This window comes from Scyliorhinus canicula, chromosome 6 (genome assembly GCF_902713615.1).
Source record: "Scyliorhinus canicula chromosome 6, sScyCan1.1, whole genome shotgun sequence".
NCBI lineage: Eukaryota > Metazoa > Chordata > Chondrichthyes > Carcharhiniformes > Scyliorhinidae > Scyliorhinus > Scyliorhinus canicula.
The window spans coordinates 169,375,678-169,403,037 of record NC_052151.1 but is presented as its reverse complement, the minus strand read 5'-3'; the positions used below and the strand labels follow the sequence as shown (position 1 = coordinate 169,403,037).

The 27,360-nt window shown below is 42.9% G+C and overlaps 1 protein-coding gene and 1 long non-coding RNA gene across 2 annotated transcripts in view; one reads left to right on the top strand and one right to left on the bottom strand.

Annotated features, from left to right (window-relative positions):
* The window catches only part of LOC119967641 (CUB and sushi domain-containing protein 1-like), a 2,889,858-nt gene that overhangs the window by 621,726 nt on the left and 2,240,772 nt on the right, over window positions 1–27,360 (bottom strand). Inside the window, exons 18-21 of the mRNA XM_038800434.1 lie at window positions 12,843–13,031; window positions 4,500–4,616; window positions 3,226–3,441; window positions 2,350–2,538 (exon numbers count right to left, since the gene is read on the bottom strand). Coding sequence (XP_038656362.1) covers window positions 2,350–2,538; window positions 3,226–3,441; window positions 4,500–4,616; window positions 12,843–13,031 — 711 coding nt within the window. The remainder of the gene's footprint in view (window positions 1–2,349; window positions 2,539–3,225; window positions 3,442–4,499; window positions 4,617–12,842; window positions 13,032–27,360) is intronic.
* Window positions 18,367–23,237, top strand: LOC119967643. The gene is made up of 3 exons (XR_005461036.1): window positions 18,367–18,458; window positions 21,092–21,177; window positions 23,045–23,237. It is a non-coding gene; the product is annotated as an uncharacterized LOC119967643 (long non-coding RNA).

Below are 27,360 nucleotides of genomic sequence, written 5' to 3'. Positions count from 1 at the left end.
CAGACTCTTCGGCAACAGATGAAGCTCACGAACCAGTTTTGGCGGAAGTCGGTTTGATTGGTTAACTGGCAACTGGTAGGCCAGGGACAGTATTCTACTTGACAGTGATTGGTTCCTGCATGATACTTTCTGAGACAACTGGGCGTGAGTGATTGGATTTTGGAAGTGAATTAAACAGTTCCTCTCTCTCTTGTTTGCTGAAGTGAGGAACTGTTTTATTGTTCTAAAACCCAGTGCGTTCCTGGCAGACTTTGCTATAAACCTGAAATGATTCTGAGTCAACAGCGAAAGTAGACAACCTTGCCAGAGAATACCATCTCAAGTCAAGAAGAAAGTACTATCAAAACGAAAAGCTGACCTTCAGAAAGACATTAACTGGAAGTCATCCCAGTGCATCAAAGATCCTTTATTCTTTTATTTTATGAATACTTATTTTCCCTCTCAACCACCCTTTCCCCTCTGTGTTTTTGTCTGTGTGGGTGGGTTGTTAGGAAGGGGTGGGGGAGGGGTGGTGTTGGGCAAGGAGTATTAGATAGGTACATTTTCTGTCAGTTTAACTATAACACTATAAATGATAAATGGTTGTTTATATTGAAGTTACAAACATAGAGTTTGCAGTTTATTTGGCTCAATGTTTATATTTTAAATAAAATCCTATTTCATCTGTGTTGTCACTCCCAGTCAAGTAGGGCTGGAATTGCCATTGCACTTGCCAGGGTGTCATGACACACCGCCGGGACAGATCCACCAGAGTGGCAGAAACAAGATAAACATTCCAGCTGGAGTGGCCTTGGGAGTCTTCAACATTGACTATAAACCCCATAAAATTTCATGGCGTCAGGTCAAACATCGGCAAGGAAACCTCCTGTTGATTATCAGCGACTGTCAACTGATGAATCAGTACTCCTTCATGTGGAATGCCACTTGGAAGAGGCACTGAAGATAACAAGGACACTGAATGTAATTCGGGTGGGGACTTTACTGTTCATTACCAAGAGTGGCTCGATAGCACTGCTACTGATTAAGCTGGCCAAGTCATTAAGGACATATATGCCAGACTATGCCTGCAGAAGATAGTGAGGTAACCAAAAAGATGGAAAAACATATTTAACCTTGCCCTCATCAATCTATCTATCATTGATACATCTGCCGATTATAGCATTCGTAGGAGTGTCTGCCCTACTGTCCTTGTGGAGATAAAATACCATCTTCACACTGAGAGCTATTGTGTACAGTTCTGGTCTCCTTATGAAAGGAATTATATACTGGCTATAGCGGGGAGGGGGGTGGGGGATGAAACACAGGTTCACCAGACTAATTCCTGGGGGATGGCAGTATTGTCCTAGACGTGGGATCTAAAACAAAGGAGCACAGTCTCATAATATGAGATGTGCTATTTAGGACTGAGATGAGGAGGAATTTCTTCATTCAGTGTGGAGAAGCTTTGGAATTCTCTAACTCCAGAGAGCTCTGGAGGCTGTCATTGAATGTGTCCAAGGCAGGGATGGATATATTTCTAATTATTAAAGATATTCTGCAAGAAAATGGAGTTAGGGTAGAAGATTAGCTATGCTCTAGTCAAATGGAGGAACAAGATTGGCGAACAGGAAGAAGCCATTTACTTAAGGTTCAGAATCTCAGACGCCTCTCAGAAGTCTGAGAGGACTACAGCTTCACTAGTATTTTTTGATTGAATTTTAAGCACAAGGTTCAGACAAAGGGCAGAGCTACAGTTTCCTTATGATATTTATGAAGCCCAGTTCAGGAAAAACGTGAACAGCCATCTCCCCACAATGTGCTGTACATGTTACAATCACTGAAATGCTCAATAGGAAAATCTACCCTCTCAATGCCTCACAGTATCAGTTGCAGTGATCGTCACTTACATGAACTGTTTAGGTACAGCACAAGAGTATTTCACTATCTGTCAAAATAAACGCTCCCAATTTTGTCCAAATCATAAATGCGGTTTGAAATATGTATAATTTAAGAGGCTCCAACCTCTTAAAAGGCCATTGGCGAATGAATTATAGATGATTCAGAAAAGAGCAACAAGGAAAAATCAAAGCTGGAAAATTCCACCCACAGTGGTTTGTGAACCTCGATTAAATTTGGTGTATTTACTTCTAAAATACTGTCAACATTTTCTTTGGCTGAAACAATTTGATTTTCAACAAATGTTTCGAGGAGCCGTCAATGTAGGGTTAAGACATCCTTGGTATAGCTCAGCAAGTGACTGATATTGTGACTGATATCCTGTTAGTCTACGTTCTGCCAGCAGCTTTCCTAGAAATAAATACAGTTCACTCCAGATTAGAATGCATGAAATGAAAGCGTGTGACCACCTACCCACACACCTTGGAAGAGGTGCACTCCACACACGCCGTCCTCCTCCATAACAGCTGATCTGAGTAGCACCTTCCAGTCTGTATCCAGGAAAACAGGAAAACGTCAATGAATCCCCAACTTCAAACTGAAACCCGATTCTCCTGCTGAAAGCAGGAACGCCGGGATCGTCACATGGCTCCAACTCATACTCTGTAAAAAGAATGTTTCAAATAATCAGAACAATACATCTAACAATAATCTTAAACATATTTCAGTTATTTGTTGAACTAATTGGGTATGGATCGATACAGACAAAAAAAAAATCTTGAACCCAAAGAACGGAAATCGACAATTACAAACAATCAAGATAGTTTCTCCTTATCCTTCCTTCCAAAATTACATTCAAGTCAGAAATGATGCCTTTTGTCACCTGACAGTGAAGTAAATTTTAATATTTCCATTCCACTGAAAACTTCACTTTGCTACAGGTGAAAATAAATAAAAATCAGTTATCTATCATCTGTGACGACAATGCAGCTTCCCGTAAAAGCTTCTAATTCACTCACCACCCAACTAGCTTTAGATATTTTGCAAATGATTGCACAGGGTTTTTGTGTCCCATCTAATTTTCTTGTTCAATCCAATAATCGTCACTTTATTTCATAGTTGACTTCAATTAATCCAGCCATTTAAGGTAATCATTCAAACATGATGGGCATAATGATATTGAAAGTAGTTAACAGTCAAAATTAAAACAATAAACTAGCAGGACAGTGGAATAATCAACAATCAGCTGATTTGAAGCTGAGAGTGCCAGGTTGCTTCACACTTGATGCTTTGTTTTATATTTTTAATTGTAAATAACATTTGCATGTGGAGAAAATTAGAGGGGCCTACCTGAAAATGTGATGTTGAACCCCTCGTAAGAAACTGAGAAGTCAGAGACGAAGCGTAACTGTGCAGTGTAATTTCCAAACAAGCCAGCATTGATAGTTGGAGGCAAGGCAGAGCCTGTGAGCCTTGCTACAGGTTCTGTGAAGCTCCCATCTTCTGTGATAATTAAATAGTCATGAGAGCTCTCAAGGTGGAATGTGTGAAACACCAATTGTACACCTAAAAACAAAGAAAAGAAAGATCTAAGTGGAGATTTTACTGACATTGCTCTTGGATAGTCATACAATCAGAGAATTTCACAGCTCAGAAAGAGGCCCTTCAGCCCATCATATCTGCACCAGCCATCAAGCACCCTATTCTTTTTTTCAATTCCAATTAAGGGGCAATTTTGCGTGGCCAATCCACCTACCCTGCACATATTTCAATTGTAGGGGTGAGACCCATGTAGACACAGGGAGAATGTGCAGGCTCTACACGCACAGTGATCCGGGGCCGGTATCGAATCCAGGTCCTCAGCGCGGTGAGGCAGCAGTGCTAACCACTGCGCCACCATGCCGCCCCAGCTCCTACCTATTCTAATCCCATTTTCCAGCACTTGGTCTGTAGCCGTAAATGTTATGATGTTTCAAGTGCTCATCTAAATGCCTCTGAAATAATGCGAGCACGCCCAGCTCTGCCTGCCTTTCAGGCAATGAGTTTCAGATTCCCACCAACCTCTGGGTAAAAAAGATTTTACTCAAATCCCCTGCCCCTCATCTTAAATCTGTGCCCCTGGTTATTTGATGCCTCTCCTAAGGGAAAAAGGTTTCTTATTATATACTCTATGTCTCTGAAGTACTGGAAGTGCTCAGGAAGTTGAAAACAATTTGCAATGTGCAAGGACTTTTTTAAAGTAATATTTTCAATTACCAGTAGGTATATTGATGCAAAACAATGTTAATTTTGAAGATGTGGCATTTCTGTAAAGGACAGCATTTATTGCCCATCCTTTCTCACCCTGAGAAGGTGGGCCTTCTTCTTGAACCATGAGGTAACAAATTGATCCACATGAGTGACTTGCCAAGACATTTCAGAGGTAAGCTTCAACCACTGTATGCGAGACTGGAATCGCATATAAAGCTAAACTGAGGAAGGGCAGAAGACCTTCTTCAAGGAGCTATCCGAATAATGGATCAAACTTTTGAAGCAGTTTTAAGTTACAGTTTTTAAACAACCTTATTAGAGACATATTCACAGCAGAGGCAGATAGAAGAGTGAAGAAAAGCAGCCGGACTTACCTTTCCCATGCGATACTTCAATTATCCAAGTGCAATTTAAGGAATTAGGGTAAAAATCAGGAAACCCAGGGGATAGAATAGTTCCACTTGTGCCATGAACGTAGCCACCACAGAAAGCTAAAGAAAAATGAACATTTTTTTGTACCGTGCTCAAAGTCTCTTGCTCGAAAGCTAAGCACTTGGAAGAAAATGAGTGAGTTTAGTATGACAAATGCTAAAGATCTGTTTCTTCATATATAGAAGTGTGAAGAAGTACATATACTACTACAATGTCATAAAAATGTATGAATGGGAGAAAAATGCAGTTGAAAATATGTTCCCAATGATTTGAAATCTAATGCAAGGACACACTCATTTTACAGTGAACTTTTCTTTATCACAACTGCATTTCACTGTATCATAGATATTATTAGGGCAGCACGGTGGCCAAGTGGTTAGCACAACCGCCTCACGGCGCTGAGGTCCCAGGTTCGATCCCGGCTCTGGGTCACTGTCTGTGTGGAGTTTGCACATTCTCCCTGTGTCTGCGTGGGTTTCGCCCCCACAACCCAAAAATGTGCAGAGTAGGTGGATTGGCCACGCTAAATTGCCCCTTAATTGGAAAAAATAATTGGGTAATCTAAATTTATAAAAGAAAAAAAAAATCATAGATATTATTGACAGACAGTTTGAAAAAATGAGGAAGGCAGTGCATTGCTGTCTTATTAAACAGCTCACCTTGGAAGTTATTGTGATCTAACTAATAATTCAAAACTAATTTCAATATTAACTAATCTGTATTGTAACTCCTATCCAATTTGAAATTGGCATTAGCAAAGATAGCACAATGCCAAGTCTTTTCCCGAGCTCTGAACTTGAATGAATGGTTTTAAGACTTTTGGTCAAGAGGCGCAGTAAATATGCAGGTGGTTTAAGTGGTTTAGACATCGAGAAATTGGTTTCTTCTGCTCTATTAAAATCCAATGGAAATTGAAGATTACTGTTCAGACTTTTTCAATGAAAGCAGTCAGTTCACTGCAGTAATTGTACTGAATTCCATTGTAGTCAGTTATTGCAGTATTAGCCTTTACTCTACTCTTAAATTTTATTGCATTGCTTTAATACTTCACCCCAAAGGAACTATATCCGTGAATACCTATGATGCTCAAACAACTTCAGAGACCAGAACCTATTTCAAGTTAAAATTTCTACTTTTTCAAATATCTGAGGAAGGTGGATTTAACATTATGGGGCAAATTCAGGGAACATTGTGCGAAGGGAACATGAACCGAAGAGATTGGAGTAACACTGTAAAATCAATCTCCGATCTGTGCTCCCTCTGAGCATGCTTTCCCTCTCCGGACAATTCAATCGCAGAAATTTATTCTTCTTCGAGATAGTCACACCACATTTTTTAATGGCGCTGACCGAAGAATATTTAAGGATCAGGTGGTAGCACAGGCTAAGGCAAAAAGTTATTGGAAAGATCTCCCGGCCACCATACAGCGTGTCTCCGCCACACAGCCTCCCAGCCCGCCCCGCCAGAAGCAAGAGGCCATTTAAATTATCATTTAGTTTGGCGGGACTGTAATATCCCACCGACCAGAAGGAGCTATAAAATCCTGGTCATGGTTAAGAATCAGATGTAGAAATGTTTGCACTATGAAAAAATAATGACACAAATTTCCTCTTCAGTGCATGGGCAACGATATTTCCATGGGTCCAGCAAATATGCAAGCATGAGGTGTGGAAAGCCAAAGTGCATTCCTCCAAACCGGATTCTTACTTATGTACACCACACAGGTCCAAGGAAAATGACCAACCCCAAAGTATTACACGTCCCTATAACACCCAGGGCGGCCCGGTGGCTTGCACTGCTGTCTCACGAAACTGAGGACCCGGGTTGATCCGGGCCCTGGGGTCATTGTCCATGTGGAGTTTGCACATTCCCCCTGTGTCTGCGTGGGTCTCATCTGCACAATCGAAAATGATGTGCAGGGTAGCTGAATTGGCCACGCTAAATTGCCCCTTTATTGGAAAGAAAAGTACTCAAACACCTAGTGCCATAAGAAATTGATAAACTTGGGGAATAAGCATGAAACTGGTAAAACCATTTCAATCAAGGTGCATGGCGTGGAGGGCAGCACGGTGGTGCAGTGGGTTAGCCCTGTTGCCTCACGGCGCCGAGGTCCCAGGTTCGATCCTGGCTCTGGGTCACTGTCCATGTGGAGTTTGCACATTCTCCCCGTGTCTGTGTGGGTTTTGTCCCCACCACCCAAAGATGTGCAGGGTAGGTGGATTGAACACGCTAAATTGCCCCTTAATTGGAAAAAAAATGAATTGGGTACTCCAAATTTATTTTTAAAAACTAAAAAAAAAAGATGCATAGCGTGGTACATTTTTGACGTAGAATGAGGAGATTGTATGCTGCTTAGAAAATAACAGTCTGAATGGAATACAGAAGCAATGAGATCAAGGAATACAGACACCAAAAACATTTGAAGTTCAGCACATTTTATCAAAGTCATAAAAAGAACACAAAGTACTGTGGAACAATTTTAGAAGCATATAATTGAAAGCAAGGAAATTATGAGAAGCCTATTTAACTATGGCTAGACCACAGCTTGCAAGTCTGTGCATAAGCCTAGGGCTGGATTCTCTGTTCGCCCACACTGAAATCAGGAAAGGTGATTGGGCGGAGAATATGTTCCAACACCAAAATCACGATGAGCGCCGATTTGACGCCAAATTGCAATTCCCCATCACCTCGACAGCAGCGTCAATGCGTACCAAAACGCACATACAGTAAACACCGTTTGCATGTCATTAGTGGGCCCGACCCGGTATTCTCTGGGGCCTCCGCCTCTGATGGGCCGAGTTCCCAAATGAGCGGTTCACTTGTGCTTTTAAAAAGTATGAAACCGGTATCGTGGCTGCTGAGGGAGAGGGGGTATGGAAAGTGTCCAACATCGCCATAGTTTGCTGACAGTTGTGCTGTTGGCTGGGGGGCATCTATGAGGGCCGGCGGGAGTAGCGGGGGTGGCCAGGAGGTGGGCTGTGGGGTCAGGATGGACGGGAATAGAGCCATTGCCGCAGCCAGCAAGGCAGCCATGCAGCTGCGCACGCCGCTAACAGTGCACTGTGAATACCGGTCGAATAGGTATTCACCCCCCCCCCCCCCAGGCCACTCCACTGGGTGCCCTCTGGCCCCAGCTGACCAATCAGCTGTGTGAGCATGTCCCAGCACAACCAATGCCATCTTGTTGGCTGGGACGGGTGTCTGGGGATTGTAATGTGTATATGCGGCTGCAGCTTGGAAAATTGATTTTGAGACCCCACCAAGCAAGATTGTGAATACTTACCAATTCTAGTTTAAAAAAAAACTGCCTCCCCAAATCTTTCAATAAAAGAACCTTGCTAACCTTACCTGACCTGCATGTGACCCCACTCCCATATTGCATGATATACTCATAACACACTTTAGCAGTGTGGCCCACATTCCTCAATGTGAAGAAATACAAGAGAGAAAACTCAAATTGATTTTCCCCACTCCCAGGTTGACGCTGTGGTCTCAGCCGGGATTAGCTAACTCAGTACAGAGCAGCATTCTTCTGACCAGTTATTAACTTCCTTAATGTGCTGAAATGACACTAGACCTCCTCAATTAAGTGAATTGGAAATTGCAGTGAGCAAAACGTTATTCTGAGCCAATGTTGTTAAGCTCCAATCATCTGCTTTTTGCTCTTTCCCATGTGAATTGGAATATTAGAGACCATCAACAGCTTTTTGGTGCTGTCAGATAGACAGGGAAAGTTATGAGTTTGACACACTCCCCCCCCCCCCCCCCCCCCCCCCAGGAGGAACCAAGTTAGTAGATTCAGCATGGGATATCTTGGGCAAAACCCTGGGGAAAAAGCAGGGTTGGAGGGAAGGGTATTGAAGGTGCACCATGTCCACCACAGATGTTCAAACCATTTGTAAAATCAAACATAAACAATACTTCAAGCCGCAACAGCTGCTCCGACTTCACAGAAAGCAGGAAGAGCAGATGGTTGCATCAAGAATACAATCCACTTTGCATTACATAACTATTTAGTCCCAAAAACATTGGCTTTTTTGAATGAAATGAGTTATGCAAATACATTCAGCTTCTCTCAGTATAAATATTTCAGATTTTTTTTGGCTGCAGTGATTGGATTTTTAGGATCTTGATTAACTGACATGGACATCATAGTTCAAAGATGAACCTTCAACACACGGGCACCAACTGATGAATGCATGCCGAGAAATGTTGTTCTCCACCGAGTGGATTAGGCTGGCAGAACCCATAGAATGTCTATTCTTCCACTCCGTGACTCATCCAAAATTCTGTGTTCTGTACCCTAACTTGCAACAAATCTTGTTCTGTTGCTCCTGTACTCAATGATTGATTTTGGCGCTCACTGATTTATTTTGGCTTCCAGTCCGACCAGTTCCCAGTTTTCAAACTGTCATCCTGGTTTTGAAATCGCTTTGTGAAATTGTCATTCACCATCTCTGAACTCTCTTCCAGTTCCAGAACCTTTCAAGATCACTGCAAATCTCCATTTCTGGAGATTTGAACGTCCCCAATTTTAATTGCTCCATAAATGGCCACTGTGTTTTACAGTTGCCTAAACTCCAGAATTCCCTCTCTTCATCTCTCTGCCTCTGTACCTCCCTCTCCTCCTCTAAGGAAGTCCTCAAAACCTTTCCCTCTAGCCAAGCTCTCAGGTCCAACCCCAACCTTGTCATCAAACCTGCCGACAAAGCGGGTGCTGGTATCGTCTGGCGTGCTGACCTCTACCACACAGAGGCTGAGTGCCAAGTCACAGATACTTCCTCCTACATCCCCCTGGACCATGACCAGACCACTGAACATCAAGCCATTATCTCCAACACCCTTAGTCACCTCATTTCTTCTGGATGCCTCCTCCCTAAGGCTTCCAACCTCAGTCTCCCAACTCAGGACAGCTCGCTTTTACCTACTTCCCAAAATCCACAAAAAGGACTGTCCCGGTAGACCCATTCTGTCAGCATGCTCCTGCCCCACCGAACTTATCTCCTCTTATCTTGACTCCACCCTCTCTCCTCTGGTCCATTCCCTCCCCACCTGCATCCGGGATGCCTCTGATGCCCTGCATCACATTGACAGCTTCCAGTTCGCGGGCCCTAACCGCATTCTATTCACCATGGATGTTCAATCTCTTTACACCTCCATCCCACACCGTGATGGCCTGAGAGCTCTTTGCTTCTTTCTTGAATAGACCCCTGGATAATTTCCATCCACCACCACTCTCCTCCGCCTGGCTGAACTCGTTCTCTCTCTCAACAACTTCTCCTTTAACTCATCCCGTTTTCTCCAAATCAAAGGCAATGGGTACCCACATGGGTCCTAGCTACGCTTGCCATTTGATGGGGTATGTGGAACATTCCTTGTTCCAGGCCTACCCTGGTCCCCTCCCAAGACTCCTTTACCGGTATATTGATGACTATTTTGGTGTAGCTTCGTGCTCTCGTTTGGAACGGGAAATATTAATCAACTTCGCTTCCAGTTTTCACCCCTCCATCACTTTCACCTGGTCCATCTCAGACATCTCCCTTCCCTTCCTTTACCTTTCTCTCTCCATTTCCGGCAATAGACTAGGTACTAATATCCATTACAAGCCCATTGACTCCCACAGCTATCTGGACTACAGCTCTTCACACCCCACAGCCTACTCCATCTCTTTCTCTCAGTTCCTTCACCTCTCTCTCATTTGTCCTGATGATACCACTTTCCAAAATGGTGCTAGGGAAATGTGTTCCTTTTTCCTCAACCGTGATTTCCCACTTACAGTTGTTGACAGGGCCCTCAACTGTGTGTGGTCCATCTCCTGCGCCACTACCCTTGCCCCTCCCCTCCCTCCCAGACACATCTTCCCTTCATTCCTACTCTCAGCATTCCGTAGAGACCGTTCCTTCAGAGCTAATCTGATCCACTCCTCCACCATACCCTTCACCTCTCCCATCACCCATGGCATCCTCCCATGCAATCGCAGAAGGTGTAATGCCTGCCCCGCTTCATCTTTACCTGTTCCATGCTTAACATTCCTGGCCCAAAACACTCAATCCAGGTTAAGCAGCGTTTCACTTGCACCTCTGTCAATTATTGCATTTGCTGCTCCCAATGTGGTCTCCTCTATATCAGAGACACCAAACTAAGACTGGGTGATCACTTTGCTGAGCACCTTCGGTCTGTGTGCATTCAGGACCCTGACCTTCCCGTTGCTTGCCATTTTAACACAAGAACCTGCTCCCATGCCCACTGGTCTGTCTTTGGCATGCTGCAATGTTCCAGTGAAGCTCAACCCAAGTTGGTGGAACAACATCTCATCTTCTGGTTAGGTACACTACAACCTTTCGGTCTCAACATCAAATTCAAAAACTTCAGATGATTAGCTCTACCCCACCTCGACCTCTTTGTTTTCATCCCAATTAATTTTAACTGTCTTTTATGATCTCTTTCTTTCTAGTCTTTCTTTATATATATTTCTCCCTCCATCCTATCCCCCATTTCCTTACCCTTTCTCCCCTTTGCTTCCCCTTCCTCTCCCCCCCACATGTACATCTATCACAGTTTACCCGCTGATGCTAATTTCTCTGCTGTTTGGCCTTTCACACCTTTTGTTCTCTCTGGGACCTGCCATTAGCACTCTTTTCCCTGGGTCTCTGTGACTATTCGCACTCTGTTCCCTTTGTTGCTGTGGCTATGACTCATCTTTCATTCTCTCAATCCACAGTATAAATATTTCCCACTTTCTAAGTCTTTAAGCTTTAACAAAGGGTCATCTGGACTCAAAACGTCAGCTCTTTTCTCTCCCTACAGATGCTACCAGACCTGCTGAGATTTTCCAGCATTTTCTCTTTGGTGTCTTAATATCTCATTTTGTGCCTCAGTGTCAAAAGTTTGTTTAACAATCCGCCTGGAATGTTTTACTGCATTACAGAGGCTACATAAATGCACATTATTATTTTTGGTTTTAGGAAGCACTGAGAACTGCCTGCTATGAAATAATGTTGTTGTATTAATTTAAATTGAAATGCGAAGCGAGGCAAATGGTCCTGCGCGCTACTGCACCACTTCAAAAATAAGTTCCTTCCGGCTGAAAGAGTTTAATTTTTATTTAATTTTTAATCACCAAATCAGTCATAATGAGGGTGACAGTGGCAACCTATAGTTAGACACTAGTGTGCTGAATAAAACATGATTGGAATTCTTGGTAACTGTTCAATGGGCCGATTGGAAATAAGAGATTATGGGTAAAAGTTGAAAACTGAACTATGCTGAGCTGTAAATTAACCCATTCCACAAATAACCAGACTGTTCCCTACCCAGGTCACAGATAAAGTATCACTTTTACCAATGGGTAAAAATGCCACCTGAAATCATAAACTGCCTGCAGTAGAAGTGGAACAAAGAATTTATTTTTAAAATCCGAATAAGTTGGTCATGGTTCAGCGTAATAACAGTTACCAATGTTTAATTACCTCTGAATGAGTAGAATACCACATTTAATGGCCTCACATTATACAGTCAATTTCATTCCCAACTGATAATTAATATTGCATTAAAAGAAACAGTGAACAGACTCAGCTCTAAGCTCCTTTTAACTCTGTGGAAACCTCAGCTCAAAATCCTCAGACCGTGAAAATTATATTGGTTCAGCAAAGAAAATTCGTAACTCAATTTAAAGCATTAATTTTGAAAACAAGACATAGACGTTCATCTTCCTTCTCAAATCTTTAGATAACCCATTCATAAATCTGCCCTCCCTGATTTTCATTTCTTTCCATTTCTACTTTTCATTCTACCCATACTTTCTTCTCAAATGTCAAAATTAATTGTTTCAATAGGAAAAAAACTTTGATGAATGATGCGACCATCAATTCACGCGAGACAGAGAGTTGAAGTGAACAGTGGCTTTAATCGACTAGAACAGTGCCTGCCTGTGACTGCTCTGCTAGTGAGAGCTGCCTACAGGGCAGCTGCTCTTTATACCTCCCCTCAAGGGGGCGGAGCCATGAGTGGAGCCCACAAGAGCACCAACGTGATACATTCCGTGTAGTACAGTACAATGGTCCATAGGTGGAGCGATACAGTGTAATAAAGTGGTGAATGGTTAGTACAATACGTTCACCACAATGAATAACAGCATTAAATGAGGGAGAGGGTCTTGAATTATGAAGTGTCTTGTTCTCAAGTTACGAAATTTCTAATTGCCCAAATTCCCCATTTATTTTGTGAGGCAGGTACTTTTGAAATAGATGTACTTTTGTAGCTTTGTGCAAGAGATAGATGCCTACCTTCACAGCTTGGTAAAGCATGGTTCCATTGACGGTTATCTTCACATATCAGAGGTTCGTCGTCACTTAACGTATACCCTGGGCAACAACTGAAGGTCACAGTTGACCCAATAGAAAAGTTGTTTCCTTGTCGCCGCCCATTTACGGGAATTCCTGGGTCTAAGCAAGAATCTAGTTGTAAGGTAATACCTACAAAACACATAATTAGAATGATGGAAAATGATTTAATAAATCAAATATTAATGTATTGGTGTTTATTACTATACTTTATTATGATTTGAACATAATTTGTTTTCATCAATAATAATCTTTATTATTGTCACAAGTAGGCTTACATTAACACTGCAATGAAGTTACTGTGAAAATCCCTGAGTCGCTGTGAAGTAACAGTGCTAACCACTGTGCTATCATGCCACCCATAGGTAGGAAGATAAATTTTATATGCCAGTTTTATTGCATTTGTTCTGACATTGCATGCTATACACCATGCAGTGTTATGTGGGACTGAAAGCACCTGAATAATATTTAGTCAACTTAAGAGAAGTAATCACAATAGGATAATTGTCACACAATCTTGATGCAAAGTTTTTAGCCTATTATGGGGACAACATGGACAGGTTCAAAAAATGTATTCAATGCCAGGGAGTTGGTTTGCCAAAACCCAGCAGACGAGGACAGAGAAAAACACTTCAGTCAAGCTTTGGGACCTTCTTTGCTCATCAGGCTACAGCTACAAACTTCCCCTTCACTATAGTGGTGCATCTCCTGATTTAATTTTACTTAAAAGTTTATAAAGTTGGATACTGGGCCCCCGAAAATTATAAACCTTTTCTCTCATTCTTCCTTGAATTGCAGGTTTCATCTATCCCAGAGGCTGGAGGGCCTCTTTTTTGCCCTCTGGCTTTGGGAGTTCACCTGCTATCCTTTGGATAGCAAGGCTGCCCTCTGGTCACTAATTGGCCAATTCAGGTAAATGACTGTTTACCACATAGTAACCTCCATTTCTCTCCAACATCAGGTTCCGAACAAAAAGACAGGTCCCAGCTATTTCACTTTGACTGCAGGCAACACATCAAAATGCAGAAAATCATGTGTCGCTTTGTTGTATAAACTGTTGTGCTGATTAACCTAGTTTAGCTACAAGCTTGATACTTCACATTGAACCTTGAAGCAGAAAATATCCATGCATTAGAAGGGAATGCAAAGATCTTTCTGGAACTTTGAAGTAAGAATATGCAATGCCTGAATGACATGATAGTGTGATGATATATGCTACAGTGACACTGGGATATTTAACTTGTGTGATGACACATGAATACCGTTGGCCTTCTCCAAACCATTTGAAAACTTGTAGAAATTGTTACATCACGGTGTCTGAAATCTGGCTGTCCAGAAACTGGAGCTTTCAGAACATTGGACATATTTAGAATGTGCATTGCAGCAATTTTGATTGAGTAAAATAAAAAATAACCTGGACAATTTGGTAGGCACTGCATTGGTGCAGTGTTGTATCTGACTAGTTATACCCTTTGCAGCTTGTCAACCTCTATTACTGCACCCCGAGCAACCCTTGACCTCACCTGACTGACTTGATCTGAAACACCTGACTTGAAATCCAGCAATATTTGTAATTCTGCACAGCCTTGGACCAAGGTTGCTGGTTTTGAGACATTACTTGTACATAGCAGGCTCAGGAAATAAAACACACTGAAAAAAACTGACTCCGCATTTATTCCCTGCAAATATATATTCTCAAACGAAGGAATACTCTTTGGTTTCATCTATTTTTGTTGGACCATGAACATTTTTGCATTTGGAAATTAGTACCCAGTTAATTTTTGATTATGATTAATATGTCGCAAGTAGAAAACAAACACAATGGTCCATTAACAACTCTCCTGAATTCCGTGCACCTTTAATACCTCACGCAATCCTACACTAAATACAAAACATTTCAAAACAATGATGTGGAGATGCCGGCATTGGACTGGGGTGAGCACAGTAAGAAGTCTTACAACACCAGGTTAAAGTCCAAATTGTTTGTTTCAAACACTAGCTTTCGGAGCACTGCTCCTTCCTCAGGTGAATGAATGAAAGATTCACCCGAGGAAGGAGCAGTGCTCCGAAAGCTAGTGTTTGAAACAAACATGTTGGACTTTAACCTGGTGTTGTAAGACTTCTTACTTACTTCAAAACAAGGCTGACTAAGTCAACCGCATCACTGATTTTGCAGCTTTACCATACTCCTGCTCCGTTTTGTATTCCCACCCAATCTTATTCTGCTGTGCTCTGTTTCTGGCATCATCACATTCCACCACACGCCTTAATCATTCTGATTCCCAGAGTGTCCATGCCTGTATTTCGCAGCCATCTGCCTCTTCAATTTTCCTCACTGTTTGTAGTCTATGATTGACTTGACTTAAATCCAAAATCAGGCAATGATACGAAAAATAATTTTAAAAATCTCATCAAAATTACAATGCAGAAATGGGTTGCTTTGCTTAACCTGTCCTTGTTGGTCATTATCTTTCACATGAGTAATAGTTCTAATACTATATGCCTGCTATTCTCCCTCAATTCCAATTTCATTCAATCACCTATTTAATCTATTCTGAAGAATTAACATTGTCACTTACTTTATCACAACCTCCAATAATGCATTCCACATCCTCACAACCCTCTTGTGCAATAAATTTCCTTCTGACTTTTATCCTCAACCATGTGTACTCAATTTTGTGCTCAGAAACTCAGTAATTATGCACAGCTCAGTCACTCTCCAAATCACATGTTGGGTCGGAAACATGATGCATCTGCCCTGCCGTCACCTAATGGGGTCAATGGTCTTGGGCATCAGTCCACCAGTCCAACACACTTATACACTCTCTCGGGTCCAGTTTTGTGGAGGAGACATCTCTGGACGTTGCATCAAAGAAGTAGGCTGTGCAGAGATTTAGTGGTGACTCCCTGGGTGTCCTCATCAATGGAGTCTGTCAACACTGGGATGTCCTCTACCTCAGGGATGGCTCCAGGAAGCCCACCAACCTCACCTCCCTGGTCCAGGAGGCAATTCCAACAGAGGTCAGCACATTGGGCAACCGCCTGCCATCCAGTGCAGGAAGGGGATGAAGGATCTTATCTGCTTCACCAATGTAAGCCATTCACCAGCTCATTCCAATCTCAGACTCTCATCATGGCATCATTCACTCAGGGATCTCACAATGTTTTAGCAGGGGACACATCGACAATGATTATCTCACGGGCACATTAACATCACCAGCATCTCACCCGTCATGCTGCACACCATCCACCCTTCGCCGTTACTGGGGAGGGCTCAGCACACACAGTAGGTATAGCAGGTCTGGCAGCATCTGTAGGGAGAGAAAAGAGCTAACATTTTGAGTCCAATGTCTCTTTGTCAAAGTTGACAAAGAATCATTGGACTCGAAATGTTAGCTCTTTTCTCTTCCTACAGATGTTGCCAGACCTGCTGAGATTTTCCAGCATTTTCTCTTTCGGATAAAAGTAATGGCCTGGCCTCAGTAGATGCAGACATTAAAAGCAGAGACATTTTCTCAGAAATGGAACTCTGATGTTGACAGCTTGAATCTGCAGTCCCTTTTCCCCTGCCTTCAAGAACACGATCCACATCAAAATAAATAAATTACTCCAACTTTCAGCAGTATTTGCTGCAAAGTCGTCAAATTTTAATCACATCATTCAACACGGAAACACCCACTTCCCCAGAAACTGTCACGTAATCCTGGCAATTTGTTTTTCCACTCTCATATAACAAGATAAAGCACACCTCCGTGCACAGAAATGCACAGGATGAGATGAGCAATGAGACTCCGTGACAGGAGATTTACCAGAGAGAAAAACAAAATCAGAGCAATTTTAAATTTACACAAGTCCAAGAAAAAAAATGGTTGAAAATGTGACCATGTTAAATAATTTATAGCTGCGTGTTGTGACTGAATTGCAATAATGTGCTTTTTGGTGCCTCTGTCACATTGTGTCTAAGAAGAAGATTGAGAACATTAATCAACGCGAATGTTTCCAAAGTACAACAAAAATCTCAAATATTTGCTCACCCAAGTCCGGTATTGCTGCTATATTTTAGTATTTAAAATATCAGCCCTTTATAATGAATCATCTTGTAACATTGAGTTACAATAAGTAAATGCAGATGTTGTGAAAACGGAAGTCTAAGGGGTAAATTCCTGACCAGACACTTCCACACGTGCAAAAAACGCAGAAATTCACAAGCCCACAATCATTGATTTTTCATTCAATTAAACTTAAACAAATAAATTCAGCTCCCATATGTTTTTGCTGGACACCGAGACTTTGACAGTTATTCAGCAGCAATCTGCTTTTCCACAAATTTGTCTTGTCCAGTCCCGTTCACAATGAAAATTGGGGCCCTCAAAGTATTCCTGAGCACCATCAAATCTTCCACATCCATTTTAGAAGGCAGCTGACACCTCTTACAATATGACACACCCTCAATACAACATTTCAGCCTAAACCTAAGTTGTGTACTCAGATTCTGGGATGGAGTTTGAACTCACAACTATTTGACTCAGATAAGGGTACTCCCATTGAAACAAGCTGTTACTAGCTAATTTGTACTGGTATATCCAATATAAAATGACCTCAACACACCAAGTTTTAAGAATTTGTCACCATGGAACGCTTCACTCAAAGGTAACGTGTTATGTGATTGGGGTGGAAATATGTCTGCTTAATTTAATTATTTTAAATATTGTTCTGCAACTTAGATCAGTTTGGGCAGTTACAGATGACAAAAACTTTTGTTAAAATTGTTCTGTTCCCAATATTCTAATTATGTAACCAGGCATGTAAGTTTAGGAACAGATTAACCTCGATTAATAGTAAAGATAATTGTTACAATCCCAGCTGATGTTAATACTGGATACATCAGATCCCAGAGTGAATCTGGCTTGACAGGTCCCAACTTTTACTTTTGTTTCAAAACCATAGAGGAAAGTTAATGAACAAATTCACAGGAGTCTGCTGAAGAACTTTGAACACAAAGAACAAAATAGTTATTAAGCATGGGAAATGAACTGTATTTTATTAGACAAAAAATTTGAAAAGATCTCAATACAAACACAAGATTATGATTCAAATATTCACTATTCCTTCACCACGTTCAGATACAAATTAGGAGAGATAATACAATTTACCATGGACACCTGTACTGGAGTGCTGCTTTGGGTGCAGGAGAGTGCTTAAATTGGAGTTTGGTGAACGAGGGAATTTAACAGTTAATTTCTATCTAAAGTCTAGTCTATCTCTAATTCAGTAATTAACTAAAAGTTGCTGTTTGGGTCAGAAGACCAGCACTAAAGCAGGATTTATACAGGCTCTGCTTGCAGCTGCAACTAGTTAATTAGATAACTGGCTTAAGCAGGTTTTCAGAGGCTATAGACAGCGAGTATAAAAGCAAGCCATCTTTGGTCTAGCCCAGTGCTACTTTGGGCTGCAGTCGAGTGTTTAAGTGGAGTTGGGGGCTGAGGGAATTTGGTGAGGAGGGAGCGAGGTGTTCTTTTACTTTTCTACCTTTCCTCAGGATGATGAGCGCTGGCCTTGGTAAGTAGGACCTGGAAGCTGTGGAGCTGAGGGGATAAAAGAGTGAGAGGAGAGTGAAGGACACACAGAATAAAAGAGCGTGAGGAGAATTAAAACAATGGGGGAAAAGGAGAGTGGTTTCAAAGTGACATTACAGGAAAGTAGTGAGCTGATTGGTTGGCACGGAATCTACATCTTGGGACTAATATTAAATAGTCGCAAATTTAGAAAATTGTATTATCATTCAGGGATTATCTGAGAATAATAGGTTAACTATAAAAAAAACCGAAGCAACTAAATTGGAGAAAGCAGTATAGATCATGTGTTGTAGCTGCGGTATGCAATGCTGTTGGATCACATTGCGAGCTACAGTGACCACATTTTCAGGAAGTGTTTGCAGCTTGAGGAACTTCGGCTCAATAGTTCATGAGCTGGAGTCCAAGCTTCGGACACAGCGACACATCAGGGAGGGGAGAGTTTCCTTCACATCCTGTTGGTTGTACTTCAAACTCATCAGTGGCCAGGGACAGGAGGGCCTGACTGAGAGTGAGGCAGTGGAGGGCTTCTGAATTTAGCATTGGAGGGGCCTGTGCTCTTGACCTTGCCAATAGGTATGAAGTACCTGCTCCCTCTGTGGACCAGGAAAAAGACTGCAGGGAGGATGAGCAAACTGACTAGTCCACCGTGATACAGGAGGCCATTCAAGCAGGGGGAAGTAAAAAGGGGGGGGGGGGGGGGGTCTAAAACTGTGTTGTGTATAGACCCCCTGGTAGCAGCTTGGGAGTGCTCGATTGTATAAATGCTGAAATTAGGCAAGTGTGTCGCAAAGTAGTATTAATGGGGGATTTTAACTTTAACATAAATTGGGAGAGGAATCTAGGAACCTGTCAGAAAGGTAGAGTGTATGTCAGCGATAATTTTGTTTAATAATATTCCTTGGAAGAAACAAGGAGATAAGCAATATCGGATTTAATAACGAGAAATTATGGGCACAATTCTCTCTCTCCGCCCCTCCCCCCCCCCCCCCAACGGCGGGGTGGGAGAATTGCCGGGGCGCCGCGCGAGTCCCACCACGCCGCCCTGGCACCCGCACACTATTCTCCCAACCCCCTAAACCAGCGCGGCGAGAATCATTGCTGCCCGCTCGGAGAATTGCCGCTTGCAAAAGGCGAGCGCCGATTCTCCGGCACGGATGGGCCGAGCGGCCGCCCTAACACAACAGGTTCCCGCTGGCGCCGTCCACACCTGGTTGCTGCCGGTGGGAACTGCGCAGGATCGCTGGGGGGCGGCCTGTTGGGTGGGGAGGGAGGTTCCTGCAGCGGGAGAGGGGGGGGGGCTCCGATTGGGTCTGGCCCGCGATCGGTGCCCACCGATCGGCGGGCCGACCTCTCTAAAGGAGGAGGGACCTCCTTTCCTCCGCCACCCCGCAAGATCGATCTGCCATCTTCTTACGGGGTGGACTCAGCGAGGACGGCAACCGCAAATGTGCGGGTGGCGCCGGCCGCGTCTTTTATGCGGCGCCGCCTTTTACGTGGCGCCAAGGCCCAGCGTGCGTAAATGACGCGACGCCGCTCCTATCCCCCCGGGGGCAGGAGAATAGGGGGCTGGGAGCTGGCTCTGACGCCGGAGTGAAACACTCCGGTTTTCACTTCGGCATCGGCACTTAGACTCCCGTTTGGGAGAATTGCGCCCTATAGAATCATAGAATTTACATTGCAGAAGGCGGCCATTTGGCCCATCGAGTCTGCACCAGCCCTTGAAAAAACGCACACCTCCACCCTCTCCCCGGAACCCCACTTAACATTTTTGGATACTATGGGCAATTTAGCATGGCCAATTGATCTAGCCTGCACGTCTAGCCTGACTGTGGGAGGAAACTGGAGGAAACGCACGCAGACACGGGGAGAACGTGCAGACTCCGCACAGGTAGTGACCCAAACCAGGAATTGAACCTAGGACCCTTAAGCTGTGAAGCAATTGTGCTAACCACTATTCTAACGTGCTGCCCGCACTTTGCTACCGTGCTGCATCTGTAGCATGAGTACCATTTAATTTGTAACTTAAAATTGTGTGTGAACATTTATCAAATAGTGATCATAACATGATCGAGTACAATGCAATGTTTGAAAGTAAAAAGCACAAATTAGCTACTAGAATTTTAGATTTATGTAAGGCCAACTTCAATGAGATGAGATAGAGGCTGTCCATGGGAAACGGGAAAAATCTGCTACTGGGTAAAACAACTGAAGCACAGTGAAAGATGTTTAAAGAAAAAAATAACTCGATACAGAACCAGTTTATACCCCTGAGAAGAGAAAGCTCCACTTCATAGAAAAAACAGCAATGGAAAATAAAGAGATAAAGAACAGCATAGAAAGGACTTAGAAAAGTGCAAAAAAAACATCAGCGCAGATCCTACCAAATGGCAAATATACAAAGACCAGCATAGGGTCACAAAGCAGCTTAGAAGAGCTACTAAAAGAGATTATGAAAAGAAACTTGCAAGGGACATCAAAATCAATAAGTAGTTTCAGAGTTACATAAAGGAAAAATGGGTGGTCAGGAACAATGTTGGCCGCTAAAGACTGAAAGTGGGGTTATGGTCAATGACTATGGGGAAATGGCAGACATATTGAATAATAATTTTTCCTCAGTATTTACATTAGAAAAAGAGAATAGCTGACCGGATGTCCCAAGAACACCGAAAGCGGATCGGGGACAGGAACTAAATAAAATAAACGTAAGTAAAACATCGATAATGAGGAAATTATGGAACTAAAGAGTGACAAATCCCCAGGACCTAATGTTTCCATCTGAGGGTGTTAAAGGAAGTCAGGAGCACATTGTAGATGCCTGAACTAAGGCTGGAATTTTCCAGCTGTTCGGTGCTGGTAGGATTCTCTGGCCCCACAGGCAGCGTGCTTCCACCAGCGGGTTTCCCGGTGGTATGGGAAGGTGTCAATGGAAAATCCCATTGACAAGCGGCGGGCGTAGAGAATTCCCCCCCACCAGCAAACTGTGCAGTAAATTCTCAATGCCCGCTAGAAGCAGTAGTAGGGCAGACTTGCAATGGAGAATCCTGGCTGTAATCTTTCAGAGTTCCCTAGATTCAGGAGTCGTCCCTCTGGATTGGAAAATTGCTCATGTCACTCTGATTTTTAAGAAGGGCGAAAGAGGAAAACTAAGGAATTATAGACCAGTTAACCCATCATTTTTGATGGAGAGATTCTTTGGAATCGACAATCAAGGACAGGGTAACTGAATACCTAACATTTTCAGTTAATCAGGGAGAGCCAGCATGGATTCATGACAGTTTGGTCATGCCTGATAAACCTCACTGAATTTTTTGAGGTGACTAAGGTAGTTGACAGGGCAATGTCTATGGATATTATTTGTATAGACTTTTGAAGGCATTTGATAAAATCTCACATAAGAGACTGTTAACTGAGGTAGAAGCCCATAGAATTGAGGGGAAATTACTGACATGGCTGGGAAATTGGTTGAGTGGCAAGCAACAGGGTATGAATAATGGATAATGGTACTTAAATTGCCAGTAGGTACTTAAATTGGCAGCATGTAACTTGTGCTGCCCTATAGAGATCTGTGTTAGGATCTCAATTGTTCACAATATTCATTAATGATTTGGATGATGGTATAGAAAGTTATATATCCAAATTTGCCTGTGACACAATGTTGGGTGGCATTATAGACAGAGTAGATGACAGCATAAAATTACAAAGGGATATTGATAGACAAGGTGAATGGGCAAAGCTGTAGCAGATGGATTCCAATGTAAGAAGTGTGAGGTTATCTATTTTGGACCAAAAAGGGAAAGATCAGGGTATCATCCTGATGGTATGAAGTTAAAATCAGTGGATACCCAAAGAGACCTGGGGTTCAGGTGCCTAGATCTTTAAAATGCCACAAACAAATGCAGAAAGTAATCAAGAAGGTGAATCGAATGCTGGCCTTTATACCTAGAGGATTGGAGCATAAGGACACAGAGGATATGCTGCAGCTCTGCAAAACCCTAGCTAGACCCCACGGAGTACTGTGAGCTGATCTGTGCACCATACCTTAGGAAGGAAATTTTAGGCTTGGGCGAGAGTTTTCCAAAAATGATGCCTGGACTTCAGGGGCTAGGTTGTGAGGTGAGATTATACAAATTAGGTCTGTTATCTCTTGAATTTGAATGGTTAAGGGGTTATCTGATGAAAGTCTTCAAGATGTTAACAGGAAAATTTTGGGTGGATAAAGAAAAACTGTTTCCATTGGTTGGAGATTCGAGGACTAGGGGGCAATCTCAAAATTAGGGCCAGTCCATCCAGGAGAGAGGTTAGGAATAACTTCTAACACACAAAGGGTGGTCGAGGTTTGGAACTCTCTTCCACAGGCAGCAATTGATGACAGATCAGTTATTAATTTTAAATCTGAGTTTGATACATTTTTGTTAAAAGGTATGAAGGGCTATCGGTCAAAGGCAGTAAGATGGAGTTAGGCCACAGATCAGCCATGATTTTATTAATGGCAGAACAGGCCTGAGGGGCTGAATGGTCCACTCCTTTTCCTATGCCCTTGTGTTCCTCCTTTACATTTTTCTTCTGCAGGTGCGCACTGGGCAGTTTCCTAGCGTGAAGAATGAAAACCTACTAACTGTGGATGTCCTGGGGCCTGCCATGAACTGCATTTCTTATCCTCCTTTAAGGAAATAGATATAGTATGAAGTAATTTGTATTTGTGTGTGTTAGGAATAAGCTATAATTTTAAGTTTAAGCTTTCTGTGTTTGTATGAATGGAAAAGGGAAGAATTTTATTTTTAGTTTCACTTTTAAAGATACCTGCGTTTTTGACTTCTAGTTAAAGTGAGCTCATCACTTAATGTAAATTAATCTTTATTGGGAAAAAAAATTAAATTCACATCTGTTGGCATTCAATCCGTAATTCTGAGCTCTCTGTCCACCATATGTCAAAGTAACTTTGGGAGCAGAATGTGAAAATGTTAATGCCTTTCCAGCATGGAAGTAGTGGTCAACGCTGTAAATGGCCAGCACGGTGGCACAGTGGTTAGCACTATTGCTTCTCAGTGCCAGGGTCCCAGGCTCTATTACTCCTTGGGTCACTGTCTGTGCGGAGTGCATGTTCTCCCTGTATCTGCATGGGTTTCCTTTGGGCACTCCGGTTTCTTCCACAAAGTCCCGAAAGATGTGCTGTTAGGTAATTTGGACATTCTGAATTCTCCCTCTGTGTACCCAAAAAGTGCCCGAGTGTGGTGACTAGGGGCTTTTCACAGTAACTTCATTGCAGTGTTAATGTCAGCCTACTTGTGACAATAACAAAGATAAATATTGACAACTTGCCTCAAGTATGCAGAAGAGTCCAAGAACCAATTTCTATCAATTCTTTATGCAATTAGTTCAGGCACAACCCTAGGTCCTTTCCTGAAACCAGACACAATTTAATTTCTACCCCAAGCTTTCATCAACATAGCACCTGGTCAAGTGATGCCTTTTCATTTCTCTGCTAACTGAGGTGCAAGTACCAGAAGTAAGAGGAAAACCAGCATCGCAAGAATCCCTCAATAGTTTCCTCCTCCTCTGAATGGTAGTTTAGGATACCTGCATTAGTTAACTTCTGGTGCCAGGAAAAAGAAATGCCAGCAAAAAAAAACATTAAATGCAGTTCGCTAAAAGCTCTATTTAAAGATAAGTGCACACAGGGAAATAACATACCAATTATTATATTTTTAAATAAATTTACGAGTACCCAATTAATTTTTTCCAATTAAGGAACAATTTAGGGTGGCCAATCCACCTAACCTACACATCTTTGGGTTGTGGGGGCGAAACCCACGCAAACACAGGGAGAACGTGCAAACTCCACACGGACAGTGACCCAGAGCCGGGATCGAACCTGGGACCTCAACGCCGTGAAGCAGCAATGCTAACCACTGTGCCACTGTGCTGCCCTATAATATACCAATTATGACCAGAAAGGAGCTGAGAGCAATTATGAGCACCAAGACCTCCTTCTGACAATTTTAATGTGGTTTTTGGATACTTACTGTCACTTTTCTCAGTTTTCCCCTTTTGTAATGAAACTTCCACTTGGTCATGTGACAACTTTCAACTTCTCGACCGGTCTGATCAGAAAATGGAGTTGGGCTGATATAATTGGCAATATTTCAGTAGAACTCTTTGCCGTTCAATTCCACCAGCCTAAATGGGTAATACATGTGTATGATCTTGTTTCCAGACAGCTGTTCCAATATCAGAAAGCTCGGAACAAAACAAAGTCATTTGATCCATCTACAGAAGGGAGCAGGTGTTGAATTATGTGGACAGAATTAACTCCAAGGGGTCGTGAAGGAAAATAGGAATGATGCAAAGCAAAAGAGCACAATCAGGTCCAGGCCAGGAATTAATTGGACTTTCTCAGTCTTAGTAACAAGGAAGGTAATTGGTATCCGTATCCATCCAGACCCATGTGAAAGCTAACGCAGTTACCAAGCTAATGCCTATCTTGTTTCTTTTACAAGGGACTCCACCTCATTTATTGGATAACATTTAAGCATCTCCAATAATCTACAAGAGAGTAATGTTTCTCAAAATATTGAGCTAAATTTAAATGATAAGCATGTGCTTAAGGTCCCAGTCCAGTAACGTGAACACTTAGGGTTCGATTTAACTGAAAAGAGAGTCCTGTTTTGGGCACGAATAGCGGGGTGTTTCTCAGTCTGCAGTGCAGAGAATAACCCCGCTCTCAAACTGGACTGTGTTTTCTTCTGAGGCCTCTGCTGAGAACGCACTTTCCTCACTGTTTTAAAATGTCACCCTGATCTCTTGACCCCCGACATGGCCTCCAGAACCCCCGACGCATAAGGCCAGAGCACCCCCCTGATGCCCAGCATGGGCAACCTGGCACCTGGGCACCTCGACACTGCCAGCATGGTATTGCCACCTGAGCACCTGCCAAGGTGGCTTTGCCAAGTTGGCAGGGGCACTGTCAAGGTGTCAGGCTATCAGTGCCAAGGTACCTGGCTGGCATCAGGTAGCTAGGGTACCACATTGCCCTGGGCCCAATCACCCGGGGGCATCCGATCGCCTGGAAGACCCACACCCGCACCTCCTCCAGGTTCTGTGACACTTGATCCACGCTTGTGGAAACCAGTGCTAATAAGTGCTACGGGGGGTCTTCCAGACACAGGCATTCGATCCCAGGCCTAGGGCAACTCCGCCGCAGATATGTTTAAGTGAAGTTAACTGCTCACTTAAATATGCAAATCTGGATCCCGCCCAGTGAGGGTGAGATCCAGATTGCAATGTCTCGTGAGACCTCATTGGATCTCGCAAGGCATCCCGTACATTGTAAATCTTGCGATAGGCCCCTTGAGAGATTTAACGGCCTAGTCACATCACTGAGTCGGCACAATGAGGCCGTTTGATCTAGGTTGGCATTTCAGCATTTGCATCACTGACTTCTGGATCATCACAACGCCCTATGCTGCCCTTGCTCACGATGCCCTATGCTGCCCCTTATTCCGCACTGTAACCAATCACTGTTTGTCGATGTACCATTTGTCAATGTTCTCTGATTATTCTTTTTGAGTACTATGTACGTACTATATGTTCTCTCGGCCGCAGAAAAATACTTTTCACTGTACTTTAGTACATGTGACAATAAATCAAATCAATGTTCTGGTGGCTACTATTGACCAGAAACTGAACTTTTGTCCACAAGATTAGGTCAGAAGCTGAGGAATCTGTGGCAAGTAACTAACCAACCGACTCTCCAAATCCTGTCCAATGTCTAGGAGTGTGAGCACTTGCCTGGATGTATGCAGCTCGAACAACACTCGAGAAATTCAATGCCATCCAGAACAAAGCAGCCGCTTGTTTGGCACACCACCTTAAACATTCACTTCCTCCACCACCAGTGCACAGTGGCGGCATTGTGTACCATCTACAATATACTTTGCAGCAACTCACTAAGGCTCCTTCCACAACCTCTTCCAAACCCGTTAACTCTCCAGTCTCGAATGAAAGGCGAGCGGGCGCATGGGAACATCTCCATCAGAGAGTTCTTCTCCAAGCCACACACCATCCTGACTTCAAATTGCAGCAATGTTCCTTCACTGTCGCTGGGTGACAACCCTGGAGCTGTCTGACCAACAGGATTGTGGGTGCACCTTCACTACATGGACTGCAGCGGTTGAAAATTGCAGCACACCACCACCTTCTCAAGAGCAATTAGGGATGGGCATTAAATGCTGGCCTTGCTAGCAAAGTCCAAAACCCAAGAAAAAATATCAAAATGCAGCTGCTGTCTTTGGAAGAGACCTTTTTAAAGTGAGATCTTCTCGGCTCTGTCACATGGATGTAAAGAGTTCCATACAATACAATGAAAAACTGGGGAATTCTTGGCCAATATTTATCCCTCAGCCAATGTCACGAAAATAGATGATCCGATCATTAACTGCTATTGGTGGGATCTTATGTGCAGTTAGCTATGGCTTCCTGTATTACAACAGTGACTACACTTTAAAAGTACTTCACTGGCTATGAAATGCTGGAGACCTTTCTGTAGCCATTAATTGTACCATATTGGTAAAGTTATTTCAATATGTTGATTGTTTATTTGTCTATGTTAAAGCAATGGATCATGTTTCCCCATAGCCTGTAGTGAGATTAATCTTTCCTCACAACTTGGAGTTTTAAGCCTTGGCATTATCCTTGATGTCGTCTGTATATTTGTTTGGTTTGTTCCTCCATACCCAGCAGATGATCTCATACAGTGTCACATTTCTCCATTTTGTCTCTCAAAATGTTATTAAAACCAGCCTTCACTACGCTTTGAAGTAATACGTGACAGCTCATCTACTCCGCTCAATTATGTGTAGAAACCATAAAATTAAAGATCGCTGTTG